Source organism: Sceloporus occidentalis, unplaced genomic scaffold, assembly GCF_023333645.1.
Source record: "Sceloporus occidentalis isolate IW3139 unplaced genomic scaffold, rSceOcc1.0.p SCAF_32, whole genome shotgun sequence".
Classification (NCBI taxonomy): domain Eukaryota; kingdom Metazoa; phylum Chordata; class Lepidosauria; order Squamata; family Phrynosomatidae; genus Sceloporus; species Sceloporus occidentalis.
The window spans coordinates 4,640,608-4,657,819 of record NW_028317012.1 but is presented as its reverse complement, the minus strand read 5'-3'; the positions used below and the strand labels follow the sequence as shown (position 1 = coordinate 4,657,819).

The 17,212-nt window shown below is 38.5% G+C and overlaps 1 protein-coding gene across 1 annotated transcript; it reads left to right on the top strand.

Moving 5' to 3' along the window:
• The first annotated feature begins 3,943 nt into the window (after positions 1 to 3,943).
• On the top strand, positions 3,944 to 16,483 carry LOC149298571 (phosphofurin acidic cluster sorting protein 1-like). The gene is made up of 24 exons (XM_089487324.1): positions 3,944 to 4,029; positions 5,329 to 5,416; positions 5,525 to 5,614; positions 5,737 to 5,862; positions 5,970 to 6,114; positions 6,434 to 6,525; positions 8,289 to 8,369; positions 8,839 to 8,898; positions 9,544 to 9,698; positions 9,816 to 9,909; positions 10,027 to 10,089; positions 10,239 to 10,321; positions 10,859 to 10,979; positions 11,169 to 11,270; positions 12,000 to 12,106; positions 12,458 to 12,612; positions 12,697 to 12,807; positions 13,002 to 13,107; positions 13,546 to 13,588; positions 14,198 to 14,240; positions 14,368 to 14,503; positions 14,614 to 14,810; positions 15,527 to 15,643; positions 16,368 to 16,483. Exons 1-24 carry the CDS (start codon positions 3,974 to 3,976, stop codon positions 16,481 to 16,483), a joined length of 2,487 nt encoding a protein of 828 aa, XP_089343450.1. The 5' UTR covers positions 3,944 to 3,973.
• Positions 16,484 to 17,212: the final 729 nt, after the last annotated feature.

Genomic DNA, 17,212 nt, shown 5'->3' with positions numbered 1-17,212 from the left:
ACAGGTAATTGTCCTGGTATAGGTCACTGTCACACAACATCCCAATATGTGTTCAGCAACATCTCCCGAGAACAGTGGTACCACTGGAGGAGCAGTCACAGTGTATATATATAATTTATTCATTCATAGATACTCATACACATGTACTCAATCACAAATATTCACTCAATCACACCCTCCACCTTACCTGAATTGCAGATCTCTGTGCTGCTCGCAGGAGCCTGCTGTTTCCCTCTGTGTTGCTTGCACTCTGTGCAGAACTTTGATCCACGTTTCAAGCATAGAAATGTTTCAGGATGTATTCTAATACAACAATGAACTTTCAAGTCTGCCCACTTATGTAGCAGTATGGAAGCTACCTGACTGATGATATGACGTGAATTACTTTAGATAATTTTTTTTAAGTGGAGTTGCGGGAATTTACCTGAGCGAAGCGTGCCTCCTGGACAAATACCACCTGGGCTTTGGCTTTACTCACAGTGTCTAATAATAAGCTAAGTTTATGTCAGGTGTTTAGGCCTTTTGCCTACATTTGTCAGTCATCTCTTATTGTGTTAGGGTGTGGAAACAAAAATGGTATTAAAAAGGGATGAGTCTCTATAGTGCATACCTAGATATACCAGAAAAGAGAGGACAAGATAACAGAAATTTACAGTAAATGTCAAGGTAAATACATTAGCGAGTAGTATTATGCCTTTATACTTTTCTGTCAGGACAAATAATAATAAGAAATAATAATTTCTTTGACATCATATAAATGGACTCTGGTGAGAACATCATGGGAAAGATATGACCCTTTGGTTTTAAGTGGACTTCCAATGCCGAAATGCACTCAAAGATTTCCACAAAAACTCTCATTCATTCACTTATTTCCCGTCTTGACTACTGCAACACTCTTCTGGTTGGCGTTCCACTGTCTCAACTCTCTCCTCTACAATCTGTCCTAAATGCTGCTGCTAGGCTTATCTTCCTTGCACGCTGAGATATATACCGTGTTGGCTCGAATATAGGCCGCACTTTTTCCCCCCACTTTAAGTCTTTAAAGTGGGGGTGCGGCCTATATTCGGGGTCTAGCGCCCCAACGCCCGGGACATGCAGTTCTGGGCGTCGGGCAGGCAGCAGGGTTAGGATACAGATCCCCCGCAGCGGTGCAGGAGACCCGTATCCTACTCTTTGATACGCTCAGACAGCCTCCCCTGCCAGCACTTCCCACAGGGGGGGTGCTGGCACGGGAGATTGTCTAAGCGCATCGTGCGGATGGTCACCGGCTGTGGCGGTTGTTTACCCGCATCGCCGCAGCTGGTGACCGTCCGCACGATGCGTTTTACCTCTGCCCCCAAGACTTACCAGAGCAGACTCCCAGGTGTCTTGCGGGGCCGGAGGGGGACACCTACGCAATACGCAATGGCAGCATATCTCAGGGGGAGGAGGAGGAGGACAGTGGCAGCATATCTCGGGGGGGGGGGGGGAGACAGAGTGGCAGCATGTCTATTAAAAAATGTTTTTCTTTAAAAAAGCACCAAACTTTTAGGGTGCGGCCTATACACGGGGGCGGCCTATATCCGAGCCAATACGGTATATATATATATATATATATATATATAATATGTGTGTCCTATGTGTAATTTTTATTGTTCTTTCTTGTCTTTTCATTATTCCACCATAGCACTAGCACTTCAGGATTTTGTAGATCCACCAACACTGCACACCTGCTACCCTTGAACCAGTTACATAGAAACATGGAAATTGACAACAGAACCATTTGGCCCATCTAGTCTGCCCATTTCGACTGATGAAGAGACTCAGACCTTAATTTGGTTTTAGATTCAGAATAGCTTTATGGCCATCCAATTTTTTTTTTTTTTTACCATTTCAATACTTAGGGTTTTTAGTACCCTAAATCATTTTTGTGCCATTTTTTCCCCATAGGTTGCCTTAATCGAGATTCCCATTTTCTGTGTTAGAGATACCCACACAAATTAGTCATCTTTTTATCAGGACATCCCCTGATAATAGGAATATCCCATATAAACTTTTTTTTATTCTTCTAGAAGGCCACATCCATTGCTTATCCTATAGCAGACTGTTTTTAATCAGCCTAAGAGGTTAGGAATAGTGAAGGATTTTTTTAATATTTTTACTTGTTAGGGCATTGGGGTGCCAGGGCAAATACCATGGGTGGAATTATTGTACCAAGAAGAGGCTTCCAAACACATTGGGTTGTTGTTTGGCAGTGACGTATGAAGTATGTACGTGAAAAAACATTTACTACCACAAACTGTAAAATGTGGGTGGTAGAAAAAGCTTTAAAATACCAACATTTGAAATATCCTATATCAAACCAAAAATATATGGTTTGATGAGGTAAATTGAACTGGTTAGCTTCAAAGATGTCCTAAATAGGACAAGGGCGCAGGATGATCAGATATCAAAATGCCAATTTGAAAAACTGTATTGTACATATACAGCGCTAACGGATATGATGGTGCAATAGAAAAAAAACAATAACAATGTCCAACAACTGGCCTTTTGCCCCAAAGCCACCTGACAAACCAATGCTTCGGTGGTACATCTATACTCAGGAGATACAGCTGAACACATATTGGGGTGTTTGTCAGTGACATACACCAGAAGCTGTAAATATATATCTGAAGTACAATGTATGTGAAAAACATAAAAAATTTACTACCACAAAGTTTGACAAAGGCTGGTGGTAGAGTTAGCGTATGGATAGAGTTAAAACACCAGCATTTATATACCTTGAGGCGTCAAGTTTTCAAGCATATATGGTTTCATGGGGTGAACAGATGTCCCAAATAGGAAAAAGCGGCAATAGCAATACTTGGACTAATCGTCCTAAAGCTTGTGAAACACATAAAACTATTTAGCAGTTTTTTTTTCATTGGCTTTAGTAGTTGAATAAATGATTTTTCAAATATTTTTCAAGTCAGTCTTTGTAGAAGTAAACTTTGTCATATTTTATAATAAATTAGATGATATAATCAAAATAATCTACTTTAAGAAAACTCTACTTGTCCTAAAGAAAATAAAAACACCAACGTGTAATTTGTGTAGGAAAAGCGACAACATAAACACCACAAAAAAGGTAAAACAGCCATTGTCACGAAGGGGTTAAGGGGGTATCCCACACCCCTCTTAGCCTTTCGCTTTATGTAACCATTCCTGGGCTAATAGAAAAGTATGCGGTTTAGTCTTGGGAGTAATAATTGCCGACCGCTTGCTTTCAGCGTACAAGAACACTTCAATATATAGGTGTTATATCTCGTCAGTATGGTAGAATTACATTAAAAGGAAGCAACTAAACGTCTCCGGAAGCTCCTTACTACGCGTTTCCATCTTCGTTGCCGATTTCTCTACGTCACATTTGTATTTGCACTTTCCGAACACGTAATTTCAATTCACAAACGAAATATATATATATATATATATATATATATATATATATATATATATATATATATATATATATATATATAAGATGCACGTATAGCAATCATTTACAAACGACCGAAACTATCATGCTATGTAGTGACGTAAGCATATTACGCTCCACCTCCAAGAACGCGAGAAAAGGGACGGATACGTATGTACTCTTCCGGCAATGATTGGACAAATCTGTTGCTAATCAGTATCCAGCTGCCACTTACGTCGGGGAAGGAAGCCTCGCCCATAAACACCAAGAGGTCGTGCCGATTGGAAAGGAGAAAGAACGGCGCTTCCTCTTACCAATAGTGCTTTCTCTGATTGGCCTAGTTGCTTCGTGTCACGAGTGGATTTTTTGAGACTATGATTGGCTAATTGAGTAGTCCCCTGTATTCGTCTCAGCATGTCCGAGCGCTCTGTCGTTGCGGGGCCATTGGGGGCCACAGCTACTCCTCCAACTGGAGGCCCCACCCCTTGCGGTGATGCGGTGATTCCTGGCCCCACCCCCGCTGCTGGAGGGCCTGTTCGCATGAACTTATACGCGACATGGGAGACAGACCGAGGAAGTGCGGCCTGCGTACCGAGGTGTGACGTAAGCACGTATAAATGTCATCAACACCTCTGTTTTTTTATGGCGGGAATGCAATAGGCAGAGTCCTGGTTGTTTGAGAAACAAATTGTGTTGTTTGAGAGACTATTGTGTTATTAAACAATTATGCTTACGGTTCATTTTATGTATTGATGGTGGCACATTTTTTAGTGCTGTATTTAGTTTTTAAATGAGTATTACTATTTTAAATAACTTTGAACATATGCTATGCACTATTTGTAAATATTCCAGGGCCTCCTTTTGTGAATGCATTGGTTATTTTCTGTTTTGTTTATTCCATATTACATTTGAAGTACCACTCCGGCCAATAGACCCTTTTCATGCTAATGCATGGAGGGATTCATCAGCTCCTTGTGAAGCAGGAAATGTGCTTGGTACCCACCAGTGCCCATGTGTGGGATACTGACTGCCAGTCAGGTCCAGGGTTAGCTTGGGCAAGAGTTCCATTGGGGGTCTAATAAGCCCTTCACATGTATGCTTAGAAAGTGCTCCCATTGATTTTGCTGGAAGTACTTTCCTGATGAAACCGGGGCAGTGAAGGGTGCCGGTGCACTATTTATTTAATAACACTTAAAGTTTATTGGGTTTACAAAACAAGAAAAATACAGAGAAACGAAAAAAGAAAAAAAAAATCAGGGTATGCAAAATAAATATTTTAGAAAAGTAACTCGGAACTTATTGAATGTATATTAATGTACTTTAAAATACATTCTTTGTTGATGGGGCATTGTAGTGTCCATTTAAGCCAGAGTGCGTTATTTGGGTTAGATCAAAAGGTGGGCAATATCAAATGAACCCGGTAGCAAACACAGGCGGTTTAGAAATTCCACCTCTTTAAACATTAATTTATTGTATTCATTTTATTAGTAATTATTAATACAAAGATTATACTTAGTAAAATAAATTTTTTTTCTTCTAAGGCTTCATGGAGCGCATTTACACTACATTCTTCCTCAATATTTTTATTAAAGACCAGAATGCTGTTGATCCCTGTTGGTTTCTTTAGATAAATGTCTAGGTGACCACTTTTTTAGAACTCCTTTGCACTTTGAAGGTTACAGTCTAGGATCTGTAAAGTGCCACCCAGAGGTTTATGGGATAAATACCTGTATTTGGTTTTCTTTAGGTAGTTTATGTGTGGTCACTCCGTGTTTTACCAAGTGTATAATAAAAATCTATTTATTAAAAAGTTAGAGGCTCACCAATGCTTGGCTTTTCTTTATTCGGTGAATAATAACATATTTGCAGAATGTAAGTCACACTTTTTTTCCCAGGCTTTTTTCTCTCACTCTGAGAAAACTCATTATGTTCAAAGATCTGGATAAAGATTTATCATCCGTTGTGATTGCAGTCAAGCTTCAGGTAACTTGTGCTGTATCATACAGACATTTATTGTTTTGTTTTTTTCTGGATTTTCTGTGTTGTAACATATCCAAATGTATATAATTATTACCTTTTTGTGATTGTCAGGGATCTAAGAGAATTCTACGGTCTAATGAGATCTCTCTTCCGGCAAGTGGCGTTTCAGAGACTGAACTGCAGCTGACATTTTCTCTGCAGGTGACTAACCGTTATCTCTGATGTACCTTCTTTACTTTGAGAAATCCTGTTATTTACTTGTCAATTGCCCCTCACAGTTCAGTTTTTTATTCATGTGTATTTTAAATCTTTCTCATTCTTAGTACCCCCACTTCTTAAAACGTGATGCTAACCGCCTGCAGATCATGTTACAAAGACGAAAAAGATACAAGAACCGAACTATATTGGGATATAAGAGCCTGGCGGTGGGAGTTATAAATATGGCAGAGGTAAAATAAAGAATGGCAATGCAGGAGAGGTGGGGAAATAAAACTAGTTAATTTACAGAGACACATTTTGTTTTGATTTCTAATTTTTTAAATTGCCTGTATTTCAGGTCCTGCAGTTTCCCAGTGAAAGTGGTCTTGTCTTATCTCTGCACAGCCATGTCAAGGATGTCTCTTTCCCAGTAGCTGAAATAAATATCCACTCACTGTCCAGTCAGCCAATTGACCACGAGGGACCTAAAGCCAAACTGTCTGGTATTACAACTTTTATTTGTTATAAATATTATTATGAATCAAGTCTGTGCTACTATGGAACCCCAGCATTGAGTGATGATAATAATAATAATAAAAGATACTTCCATATCAGCTGCTGTCAGATACACTCTGCAGCAGATGACCACTCCTCCCATGAGTGAGAGAGAGAGGGGTCTCCCAGGTCATAAGGTAAAAAATAGCAAAACACACACTATTAATAAAAAAAATGTTAGTATTAAACATTTCTAGAGATATACAAAATAAAATACGACTGTTGCAATCTGTTTGAAACAGACCACATTTTTATTTTCTTCTGCAGATCGTTCCCCTGATATAGAAAATTATTCAGAAGACGAAGATGAAAGTTTCTCCTCTGAGCAGGAAGGAAGTGATGATCCTATACATGGACAGGTGACTTGCACATTTGAATTTCATTTATTTAGACATTGTGAGAGTTGTATGTATCTGAGTGATCATTTTCATAAAAATGGACTCTAATTTCCTTTACCAACTCTGAAGCGGAGCTGAAGTGATATCTGAGCACTAGTCACTGTTACATTGTGTGGATTTTCTCAAAATTAATTCAGCACAGTAGCAGCATTGGTCATTTCCAGTAACATAATTCATATCATTAGAGTTCTGTACAAATGTGGGAAAATGATGTAAGAATGCTTTCAAAATTAGACATATATTACAATTTATTTTTTTATGATATAACAAAATGCAAAGCAAGGGAACAGAAGAAAAATCTAAATCAAATCAATATTTGGCGTGACCACCCTTTCCCTTTAAAACATCAATTCTTCTTGGTATGCTTGCACACAGTTTTTAAAGGAACTTGGCAGGTATGTTGTTCCAAACATCTTGGGGAACTAACCACGGCTCTTCTGTGGAATTTAGGTAGCCTCAGTTGCCTCTCTCCATGTAATCCCAGACATGTTTGATGATGTTGAGACCAGGGCTCTGTGGGGGCAATTCCATCCAGCATTCCTTGTTCTTCCTTCCACTAAAGATAATTCTTAATGACAGTTGCAGAAATGCAGCCCCAAACTTGCGAGAAATCTCCAGCATGCTGCACTGTTGCCTGCAAACATTCATTCTTGTACTACTCTCCAGCCCTTTGGCGAACAGTCTGCTTTCTGCTACAGCCAAGTATTTGAAATTTTGACTCATCAGTCCAGAGCACCCGCTGCCATTTTTTTTGCATCCCCGGTTTCTGTGTTTCTATGAATAGTTAAAACACTTGGCTTTCTGTTCACTTTGTATTTTGTTAAATGATAAAAATAAACTGTATACCGTATTTGCCCAAATATAGGCCTATATTGGGGGTTTAGTGCAGGAATGCGCAATACGTATCGCCCGACGCCCGGGACATGCAGTGCCAGGCAGGCAGCAGGGTTAGGATACAGATCCCCCGCAGCGCTGCAGGGGACCTGCATCCTACTCTCCAATACGCTGAGACAGCCTCCCCTGCCAGCACTTTCCACGGGGGGAGTGCCGGCACTGGAGATTGTTAAAGCACATCGTGCCGGCAGCGGAGGTTGTTAACGCTCGCATCGGCGCAGCCGGTGAACGTCTGCATGATGTGCTTTAACAATCTCCCCTGCCAGCACTTCCCCCGGCGGAAGCGCCGGCACCGGAAGTTGTGTAGGCGTATTGTGCAGATGTCCCCCGCCAAGTCTGCTTTGGTAAGTCTAGGGTGAGGGGGGTATCTGGAGGGGCCAGAGTGGCAGCATATCTCGGGGGGGGGGGGGGGGACGGGGCAGAGTGGCAGCATATCTGGGGTGGGCAGAGTGGCAGCATATCTCGGGGGGGCAGAGTGGCAGCATATCTCAGGGGGGACGGGGCAGAGTGGCAGCATATCTTGGGGGGGACGGGGCAGAGTGGCAGCATATCTATAACACTAAGTTGTTGTTTTTTTTTCTAAGAATCTAAATTTTTCTTTAAAAAAGCACCTAACTTTTAGGGTGCGGCCTATAATCGAGTGCTATTTTGCAGCATTTTTTCAACACCTGCCTAAAACTTTTACTGGATACCTACGCGTGATACAAGATTGATGAACTTGAAAGTATTGAATAGAGGCATATTATGTATGCGAGGCATATGAGGTGTATATGATGGTCAACTATAACAGCTAATCATAATGTATGACCAATCACTAATCATGTTTGCAGGACTTTTACTATGATGAGGACGATGTTCGGAAGGTGAAGAAATCACGAAGGAAAATACCAGCATCATCAGTGATAACACGAGTAAGGCTTTTTAAGCACCTTGCTATTCGACTACCTTTGTCTCTGTATCAGTCTCTAAACATTATGCTAGTGCCTGCAGCCCTTCTTTCGCGATCTCTCGCTACATTGTTCTGCTACAAGAACCATACAAAGCATTAGAAAACGAACTTTAGATAAATACACTGAATTCCAAATCAACAAGGATATTAGCTCATTTACATCATTGTGTTTACTGGTGGAAACCTGGTGTTTAGTTTTTGTAGTTTGCAAATGTACAGCACAAGTCCACTGCTGCTTGTTTTATTACTTAAAATGTTGTGCTTTGTGGTAAGGTAGCTAATTGTATTTTAAGGTAATTGGCTTAGTTTCAGGCTTAGTACTACTACATACACATTCTATAAATATTGGTTGTGGAGTAATACTATAGTTCCAACATATTTTAAAACATGCTGATGATTCTTTTCTTTCTGTTACACTATGCTTTCTATAGCAACCAAATATTAAACAGAAGTTTGTGGCCCTCTTGAAAAGATTCAAAGTCTCAGAGGAGGTAAGATGTGCATTGCATGTAGATATAGTCTTGAAATCTGTCCCAGCAGAGTGACTCCTTATTATTTTATTTTATTGGTCTGTATAGTATTTCTCTGTGTAACACTATACAGAGATTGTGTGTCTTACCCGGTGCTGTTGCTGGCCCCAAGGCTAATGGTACAGCATTGGGTTCAATCCTAAATCTTCCAACAATGTGAAAACGTGGTTACAATCTTGCAGCTGCTTGTGCTCGTGTATAGTATATTCTAATTTTGTAAATCTCAATTACCACTTGCTGATCAAGAGACAGTTCCCAGGTAAGTAACCAAGCAGTATTTATCATTGAATGGTGCTGTGATCAGTAATGTTTACTTTATTGATCCTGGGAAAAAGCTATAATAATTTCTTTACACTTTCTTTTGTTTTTCACATTTTCCTTAGTAATTATTGTTTTGACGCTTATTCTAAATAGTGTTTTAAAACAGATTTCCTTTTGTGGTTCATATCAGTGTAGCTTGCTAGCTCTCCGCATCGTTCTCCTTTTTGGCCTCTTGGAGAAAACTAGGTTTTTTCTAGATCACCAAAAGCTGTGGTCCTTAACAAAATCTAAACAAAAAATCTGATTCCTTTTTTTACAGCACTTTTTTATATCTTTGTCTTTAAGGTTGGATTTGGTCTGGATCATGTGTCTCGGGATGAGATTCGTGAGGAAGATCTTGATGATTTATATGATAGCCTTGAGATGTTCAATCCCAGCGACAGCTGTCCTGAGTTAGAGGAGAGTGAGAGTGTCTTGAGCACCCCCAAACCTAAGCTCAGGTGAAACTGTTTAATTAGTGTACACTAATCAAGTTTTTTTTTTAATCTGTTTCTTTTCACTGCGTTTTTATCTTGTTATCTAGAACACTCATTCTACCTGCTTTATTGTGTCTTCAGACCATTCTTTGAGGGTGTTTCACAGTCCAGTTCTCAGACAGAAATTGGAAGTTTGAACAGCAAAGGAAGCCAAGGAAGAGATATAAGCAGCCCGGTACAAAAAAGATCCTATTTTCCCATATGAGTGGGGCAATAGAATATTAATTGTGTTAATTTTTTTGACAAAAGAGTATCGTGTGTGTGTATATAGGAGTGGCATTTTCTTTTACAGGGGGATGTAACAGCTGAGGTGAAATCTTCCCGTCGAGAGGATTCAATGGACACTGAGATTCAGGTACATAAGGGACAGAAGAACAAGACATAAATCATAAGTCAGGATGGCACTTCTAAATTAATTCATAATGAATGGGGTATTTGAACGGATGTGAATACTGCTTGTTTTCCTACGTGTGAAGGTCTGACGGGATGCTTTCTGTATTACAGGATGTCTCTCTAGAGATCTCACAGGATCTTGACACACTCTCCGAGCCTCTCCTTGAGAAATCCAAATCCTTGAAGAGTCCAAAGTAAGGAATGATTCTGTTCTTTTTGTTTTTTTGTTAGATCATTTGTTTTGATTCAGTGTTTGACCTTATTTTATCTTTCTGTTCCAATGCCTTCGTAGAATTCTACTATGATATAAAAAGTAAAATACAATTGGACCAGTCTTTAACAACAAACAAACAGAGAAGTTACATTTACCACACGGAAAAACTTTTTATGTTGGGTTAGTGGAAAATCTCAACCTCTGTGCCATGGATAGTATAGTTGAAGCTATTCTGCGTTAGGTACATGCTTTTATATTCTACACACAAGGTAAAAGAAATGCAGAAATGATGTTCAACTGGGTGTCCAGGTGATAAGTCCTCTTGAATTCATGGTACTAGTCTTTCATAATAATAATAATGAGATTGTTTTGGTGTATAATAAAGGAATTGTACAAAATACATATGCACATTTGAGTTAAAACATTTAAAAACTAAAATACAACACCGTAAAGGAGTACCAATATAATTTTAAAAACTTTTATAATTGCTTGAACTCTGGCCTTTCAACCTATGCAGTGTCACTCCTCAAAGCAGGCGCAGTATACCAACGAAGGAGAAACATTCCAGCAAAGGACTTGGAGAAAGAGCACATAGTACAGACAATGAAAAAACACCCGACGTAGGACAGAGTGGGCAGGTAAGAAATAATAAATAGCAGACATTTGACTGATTAAAAGGACACCCCAGCCTTCAAATGCACTTTAACGCATTAAAAAGCCGCATTTATGATTTCACTAGTAAATATAATTGTGCCATTCTTTGCATGTAACTGTCTTGCTATGTGTGAGAGGAGAGAAGACTAGCAAATTGTCTTGTATTCTGTCAGGTTCCTCGTAAGCTGCTACTTGAACAGTTAAATCAGAACCTTTCAGATCCATCTCTGCCAGAAACAATCATCATTGTGCAGACGTCCGATTGGCAAGGACAGGTGAGGTTTTTTATTTTGCTTTAAGTTCCAGCTATGCAGGAGATAAATAACCTGTTAAATGAGCTCAGGCCACCATCTACAAAGCTTCTATGTAGCAGTGTGCTTTACCGTGAACCGAGCATGCACAGAAAGCAATCACTCAGATCACTTTTTTGTAATGTAGTTAGGCTGCTAAAAAGAATCCATGGAGGATGCGGATATGTAACGTAAATCTAAAAGGGACAGCATGCTGGGAAAAAGTCTGATCCTTTCTAAGATGTAATGTAATAGGTATCTCCCACAATCTAAAAACAAGCCCCCTCAATAAAAATTAAATAAAGTGGCAATGACACATTTATTTAATTATGTTTCTTTGTTTTTACTTGTGGACATATCTACCTATATTGTTTCTTTTGCACAAACATAATTCCTTTTGTGCTTAAATTATGTTATGTTGTGTACTGCCAACTACATGGGCTGGGTGTGCGATCTACATACATATACAACCATACATATATATACAAAAACTAAAATACATTAATTAGTGTCTAATGCAGGGAAAAATGTGTCCTTTCTACCAGCACTCAAAAGGCCTCTTTTTTTCTGTTTATATTAATTTTTTTCTTTTTTCCTCCTGCTGTTCTATATGTCAGTTCTCACAGGTTGTAGATGGTTGTAGAAAGAACTACAGATTTGCAATTCCCAGTCATTCCAGAATTGTATATTTACCCCCATACTTTTATTTTGCAGTTTGTCTCAAGTCTTTTTCAACTGCAGCATAAACCTTGTGTGTGCATAACCTGCTCATCCGATGTACAGTGTGCGCTTACTGCAATACTTACCCATATACAGAGACAGTGAGTATATATATATATATGTCAGGAATAGTTGGCACAGAAACAGTGGAACATGTATTTGAATTTCATAAACTATAGTAAATTGAATTAAATGAAAATCATGCATGCAAATTGGCTAATACACACAGGTACTCTAAAACAGAGGAACATTTATTGCGTTTGGCAAGCTCCTTACTTAAAAGGAAGTGAGACATGGGCTGCTTCTCAGTGTAGTGGGGGGACTCTGTCTGTCTCTCTCTTCGATTGTTCAAAGTCTGCACAAGAGAGTTTGGTTTTTGATTTTGTTTCGTCTCATTGAATTTCACAGTTTCAGCCCCTGTGATTGTGTTTTCTACCTCTATTACATTTTAGTTGTCATACAGCACCTGGACCTCCAAGACCATTGAAAGTTGTATGTGTTGGGGGTCATAGTTTCCTTAGTTTCCTGCTCAGTGCCTATGTTACAAACTTGGCTGGAAGAGCCTCTGATTGGCTTGGCTACTTAAGATTCTTATTGGTTCCACTGGGTAGGTGAAAATAAATTTAGACTTTATTAACAAAATATTATGCATCATCTGGCTTTTTGTCTCACTAGACATGTCTTCTTGCAGGGTCTCATCCTGTATGTAAATACCTATCTTCACTGGATCAACGCTATGCTTCTCTTTTCTTTGATATTTCATGGCGGGATTTGTTCAGCAAAACCGAGGCTCCTGCAACAGGTAAAGCTGTCACTGACTGTAGGAGATATAAAATAGATACATTAGTATTACTAAAATATATTTGGTGGTTTTTTTTCCCTTTTTGTAATAAATGTAATAACATGGGATAGTGAAGCAATTAAAGAGTGTAGCAAGGATGTTGTTTAACAATAATCTCAAAAACATTTTGTGATCAAATTTTTCTCTCCCTTTAGAGCCCTCCTTTGATATCATTGGCCGAATAATGCAATATGTGGGTGGAGCCAATACATCCCTCCAGCTACCAATCGCAGAAGCCATGCTGACCTGCAAACATAAACTGTAAGGATCAAAAAACACTAACAAATATCCCATGCAGGCTCCTGTGTTTTTATCTGTAACAGCTTACTGTAAAAGACAGTAAGTGGGACCATATATAATAGTAAAACATAACCTTTAATCATAATAGAAAGTAAAAAATCATGTTTACTATACACAGGACAAAAATACGGAAACTGTAAGGGAGCCTTACTCCATTAATCAACACTAAGGGCTGGGTAGAGTGGTTCTAAAATTCAGTAAAACAAATAGAAAGTTGGGATCAGAGGCATATAACATAGCTACATAATGAGAATTACAGGGCCTAATGCGTGATAAGTTGTCAGAAGGGCGCTGAAAGCTGCTGTAGCTAGAACAGAATTTTCATTGATTAGGTCATTCTGTTAAAATGATAAGCATTTATATATACCTAGGACATAACTCTGTTTTTCTCTCTCTCAGTCAGGAGGATGATTCATATCAAAAATTCATCCCTTTCATTGGCGTAAGTTATTTGGTTAAGGCAATTAAAATCATTGTGTTGCTGTAAAATCAAATGCTGGCTTTCCAGTTTTTGTTGTTGCTCCTCAGCTTATTTTTCTTTTTACGAATTATAATTCCTCTCTGTTCACTTGTGATGTCCTACCCAATTTATCCCTTCTGCCTTTCCCACCTGTTTTCTTCCTTTTCATAATTTCCTCTGACTTGGCTGTCTGACCACCTACAGATTTGTAAATGACATGTATATCACAATATTGTAATTTTACAAAGTATGAGCTACAACCTTCAAAAAAAGGCTGTTACCTAGTTTGATTACACAGTGCCTTCTTCTGCATGAAACATCAGCTTCCTAATTTAAGAAAAAACTTTGTGGATACTCTTAGTTTTTATGCAAATATAGCACTTTACCCCAGTCCTACATTTTATAGTTCTGTACACTAAACCAGGACAACATAGGTAAATTACTTTTTCTTCCCTATTTGATTATTTCCTATCCAGGAAATCATCTCTTCTTTATGGTTTTTCCAAATGAAATGTATTTTATCAATCATGCTCAACATTTAACACCTACATTGTATCCATATGATATTTTTTTTGTGATCTTCCCTTGCAGGTGGTAAAAGTGGGACTAGTGGAGGCGTCTCCTCCAAACACTGGTATGTGAGGAAAGATATTAGCTTACAAAGTGAAACTATCTGCCAAAACTGACATATGTTATAGATTGTGGTTTTTCCCTCCTATTCCCTCTCTCTGTCCATCATTTATTCTCAGACTTTTTCGCAGATGCAGAGGATTCAACCTCTTTGTGTCTTGGTCTTCCTTCTACTTCTCCTCCTTCTTCTTCTGGGCTTCCTAGAGATGGGTCGGCAACACCTCCCTCATCTCCTTCACTGGGAGCTGGTCTGCAAGGAAATACTGGGTGAGATGTAGAAGCATGCCATGTAGTAGTGAAAATTAAGTTTACAGACATATTAGAAGGATAAGAGATGTGCGTTTAGCAATATGTTTTTATTTGGTTGCCATTCACAGCACTGCTCCAGATGCTCTTGGACTGCAGGTTGATTATTGGCTGAGTTGTGACCGTCGTAGAGAGAGAGAAGGGGGTGGGAAAAATACGCTGCGCAGTGTCTTCCGCTCTGTGGTTGTATCACGCCTTCCAGGACCCGACACTCCACCAGGAAGTATGAGCTTAAGCGTAGTAACTACAGAGCAACGAAACAAGAAAGGTTAGTAATGTATTCTTTGTAACCTTTGAAACATCCCTACACACACATCATGCATTTGTGTCTATAACATACACCATGGTACACAGTAAATCACATAATAACCTTAACACAAAATAATCTTGCATCATATGACTAAACTAGCTACCTAAATTATGACAATATCCCCACAAAACCAAAAATACGGTAGCCTTAATGCTCTGTACATGTCATTCTAAGCTCATATTCTAGTACTGCAAATCATTACCAATCAACTGTATTCTGTCTGTGTATGCTACTTCCCTATATGGATATCACTGTAATAGAGTGTGGGGAGAGCTTCGGATACTTCAGATAAGTGATTTGATTAAACAGAGTCAATCGGACTATTGAAGACATTTTAGATGACACCATTTCTGGAAATGTAAACATGGAAAGGGTTAATGTAAGGCTATCTCAAACATAAGTCAAGTGCAAGAACGGAATAAAGTGGTTTTTACAGAAGGAACAATTGTTAGACTAGATAGCCTGAATAGTTCTTATATATCATATGGGATATTGTGACCTGTCATTACATGAATAAATGAACAGATTATTTCTCCCTCACTCAACCAAGTATTATACAAAACCACAATAAATATGCATTAAGTCAAACTCCCAAATGAAATACACACAGTCTGCAAGTTAATTTAGCAATGTAGTAGATTTAAATAGACATTTAATATGTTTTTCCATTGCAGTGCCAACACTTTTCCTTAAAAAGCCAAAGGAAAAAGAAACAGATGCCAAAAGCCAAATCATTGAAGGAATAACAAGATTAATCTGTTCAGCTAGACAGCAGCAAACCATGTTGAGAGGTAAGAGTTGATTTGCACTGGTGAATGTTTCAAGGAACGATATGGAAAAATAGAGAAAAAAAAATGACTCCTTTAACTTATAACTGCATTCTCCAGACCTTTCACAAAGATGTTAAGAATAAAAAAACATTTTTGCACGTAATTATGGGGAATAGTTCCCCTAGATGCTTCATTTTCACATTGAAACTAGCAGGTCTCATTTTACATTGGGCAGGGCCTGAGTGCACACAATGATGTGATGAGACATATCTACACTATATCTAGTATCATGTTATCTCATTTGATTGCTGGTTCCCTTGTTCTTTGTAATATCTAAAAGTTCCTTTACTGAGAGAGTGAACCATATTTCTAATGCGCTGTCCTGCAGCAGAAGTGTGGATAAATATCTGTGGAAACAAATAGGATGTTATGTCTTTTAATCAGAATTTTCTATGTATAGTTTTTAACCAGTCTATCCTTATGTTCTAAACAGTGTTAGAAAACATTCAGCTATATCATAAATATGCTTTTTTATTAGAGTGTATCCAGACAAACCATCAAACCACGTGAACAATCTGATTTCTCTCATGTTTTGCTGTGTCCACGTCTTTTGTCTCTTCTTTCTTCTGTTTCATATCTCCACTTTTCCCCTCTTGACTTGCATGGTCTTTTCTTTTTTCTTACTCTTTCTCCTTTTTCCTCACACACTACTTTGCCTCACTTCCTCCTTGCTTCTTCTTTACAGTTACAGTTGATGGACGTCTTTTCGGGGATGTGAAGTTTTTCCAGGTTGCCTCCCAATGGCCTACACACGTCAAATATTTTTCTGTTGGGATTTTCAGCTTACCAGGGAAACCTTGATATACATTGTACATGGCTAGAACAACATGTATCTTACACTTACTCCCTAAACCAATGTTTGAGCTAAGTAAAGATCATGAGCCAAATAATGTTCCTTATCACACACTGTTACACAGACTGGGTTATAATTTTTTGTTTACATATCTTTCTTAGTAGATCATTCACTGATGCACTTGTTAAGTACTGTTACAATATACACTTTCTCTAGGTGCATAAATGCATTATTTTTACACAGGCAGCTGAGTAACAAAGTGTTGCTTTGGTCATTAAGACTGCAAAACGATACAAGACACATCATCGAAGCTCTCATCTGTATTTCTTTTTTTTTTTCTTTCTTTTTATAAGCCATCTGGGGCTTTGCATGTAGTCCTTATGCTCTAATACCCACATCTCCCCAATTGATAGACTTGCAGTAAGGAAAGGGAGAAATATGTAGAAGAAAAAGTGCCCAAAATGTTCTAATGCAGGACACTCTAATTTTGTGTGCACACATACTTTTCTGATAGGTTATTATGTAAAATGACCTATTTATAAAATTGGCCTACATGATCTTATAGCTACTTCATTTTGTAGTGCCAATTCTAGATTTTCAAAAATAAAACCATATAGCATGTGTATATGAATGGTTCAGATGTAGATGTTAGGCATAACAACATAATTGATCTTCAGTGAAGAGTAAAATGGTTAATTGCTATCACATAAAAATGCTATTAGTTGCATATGAAGTCC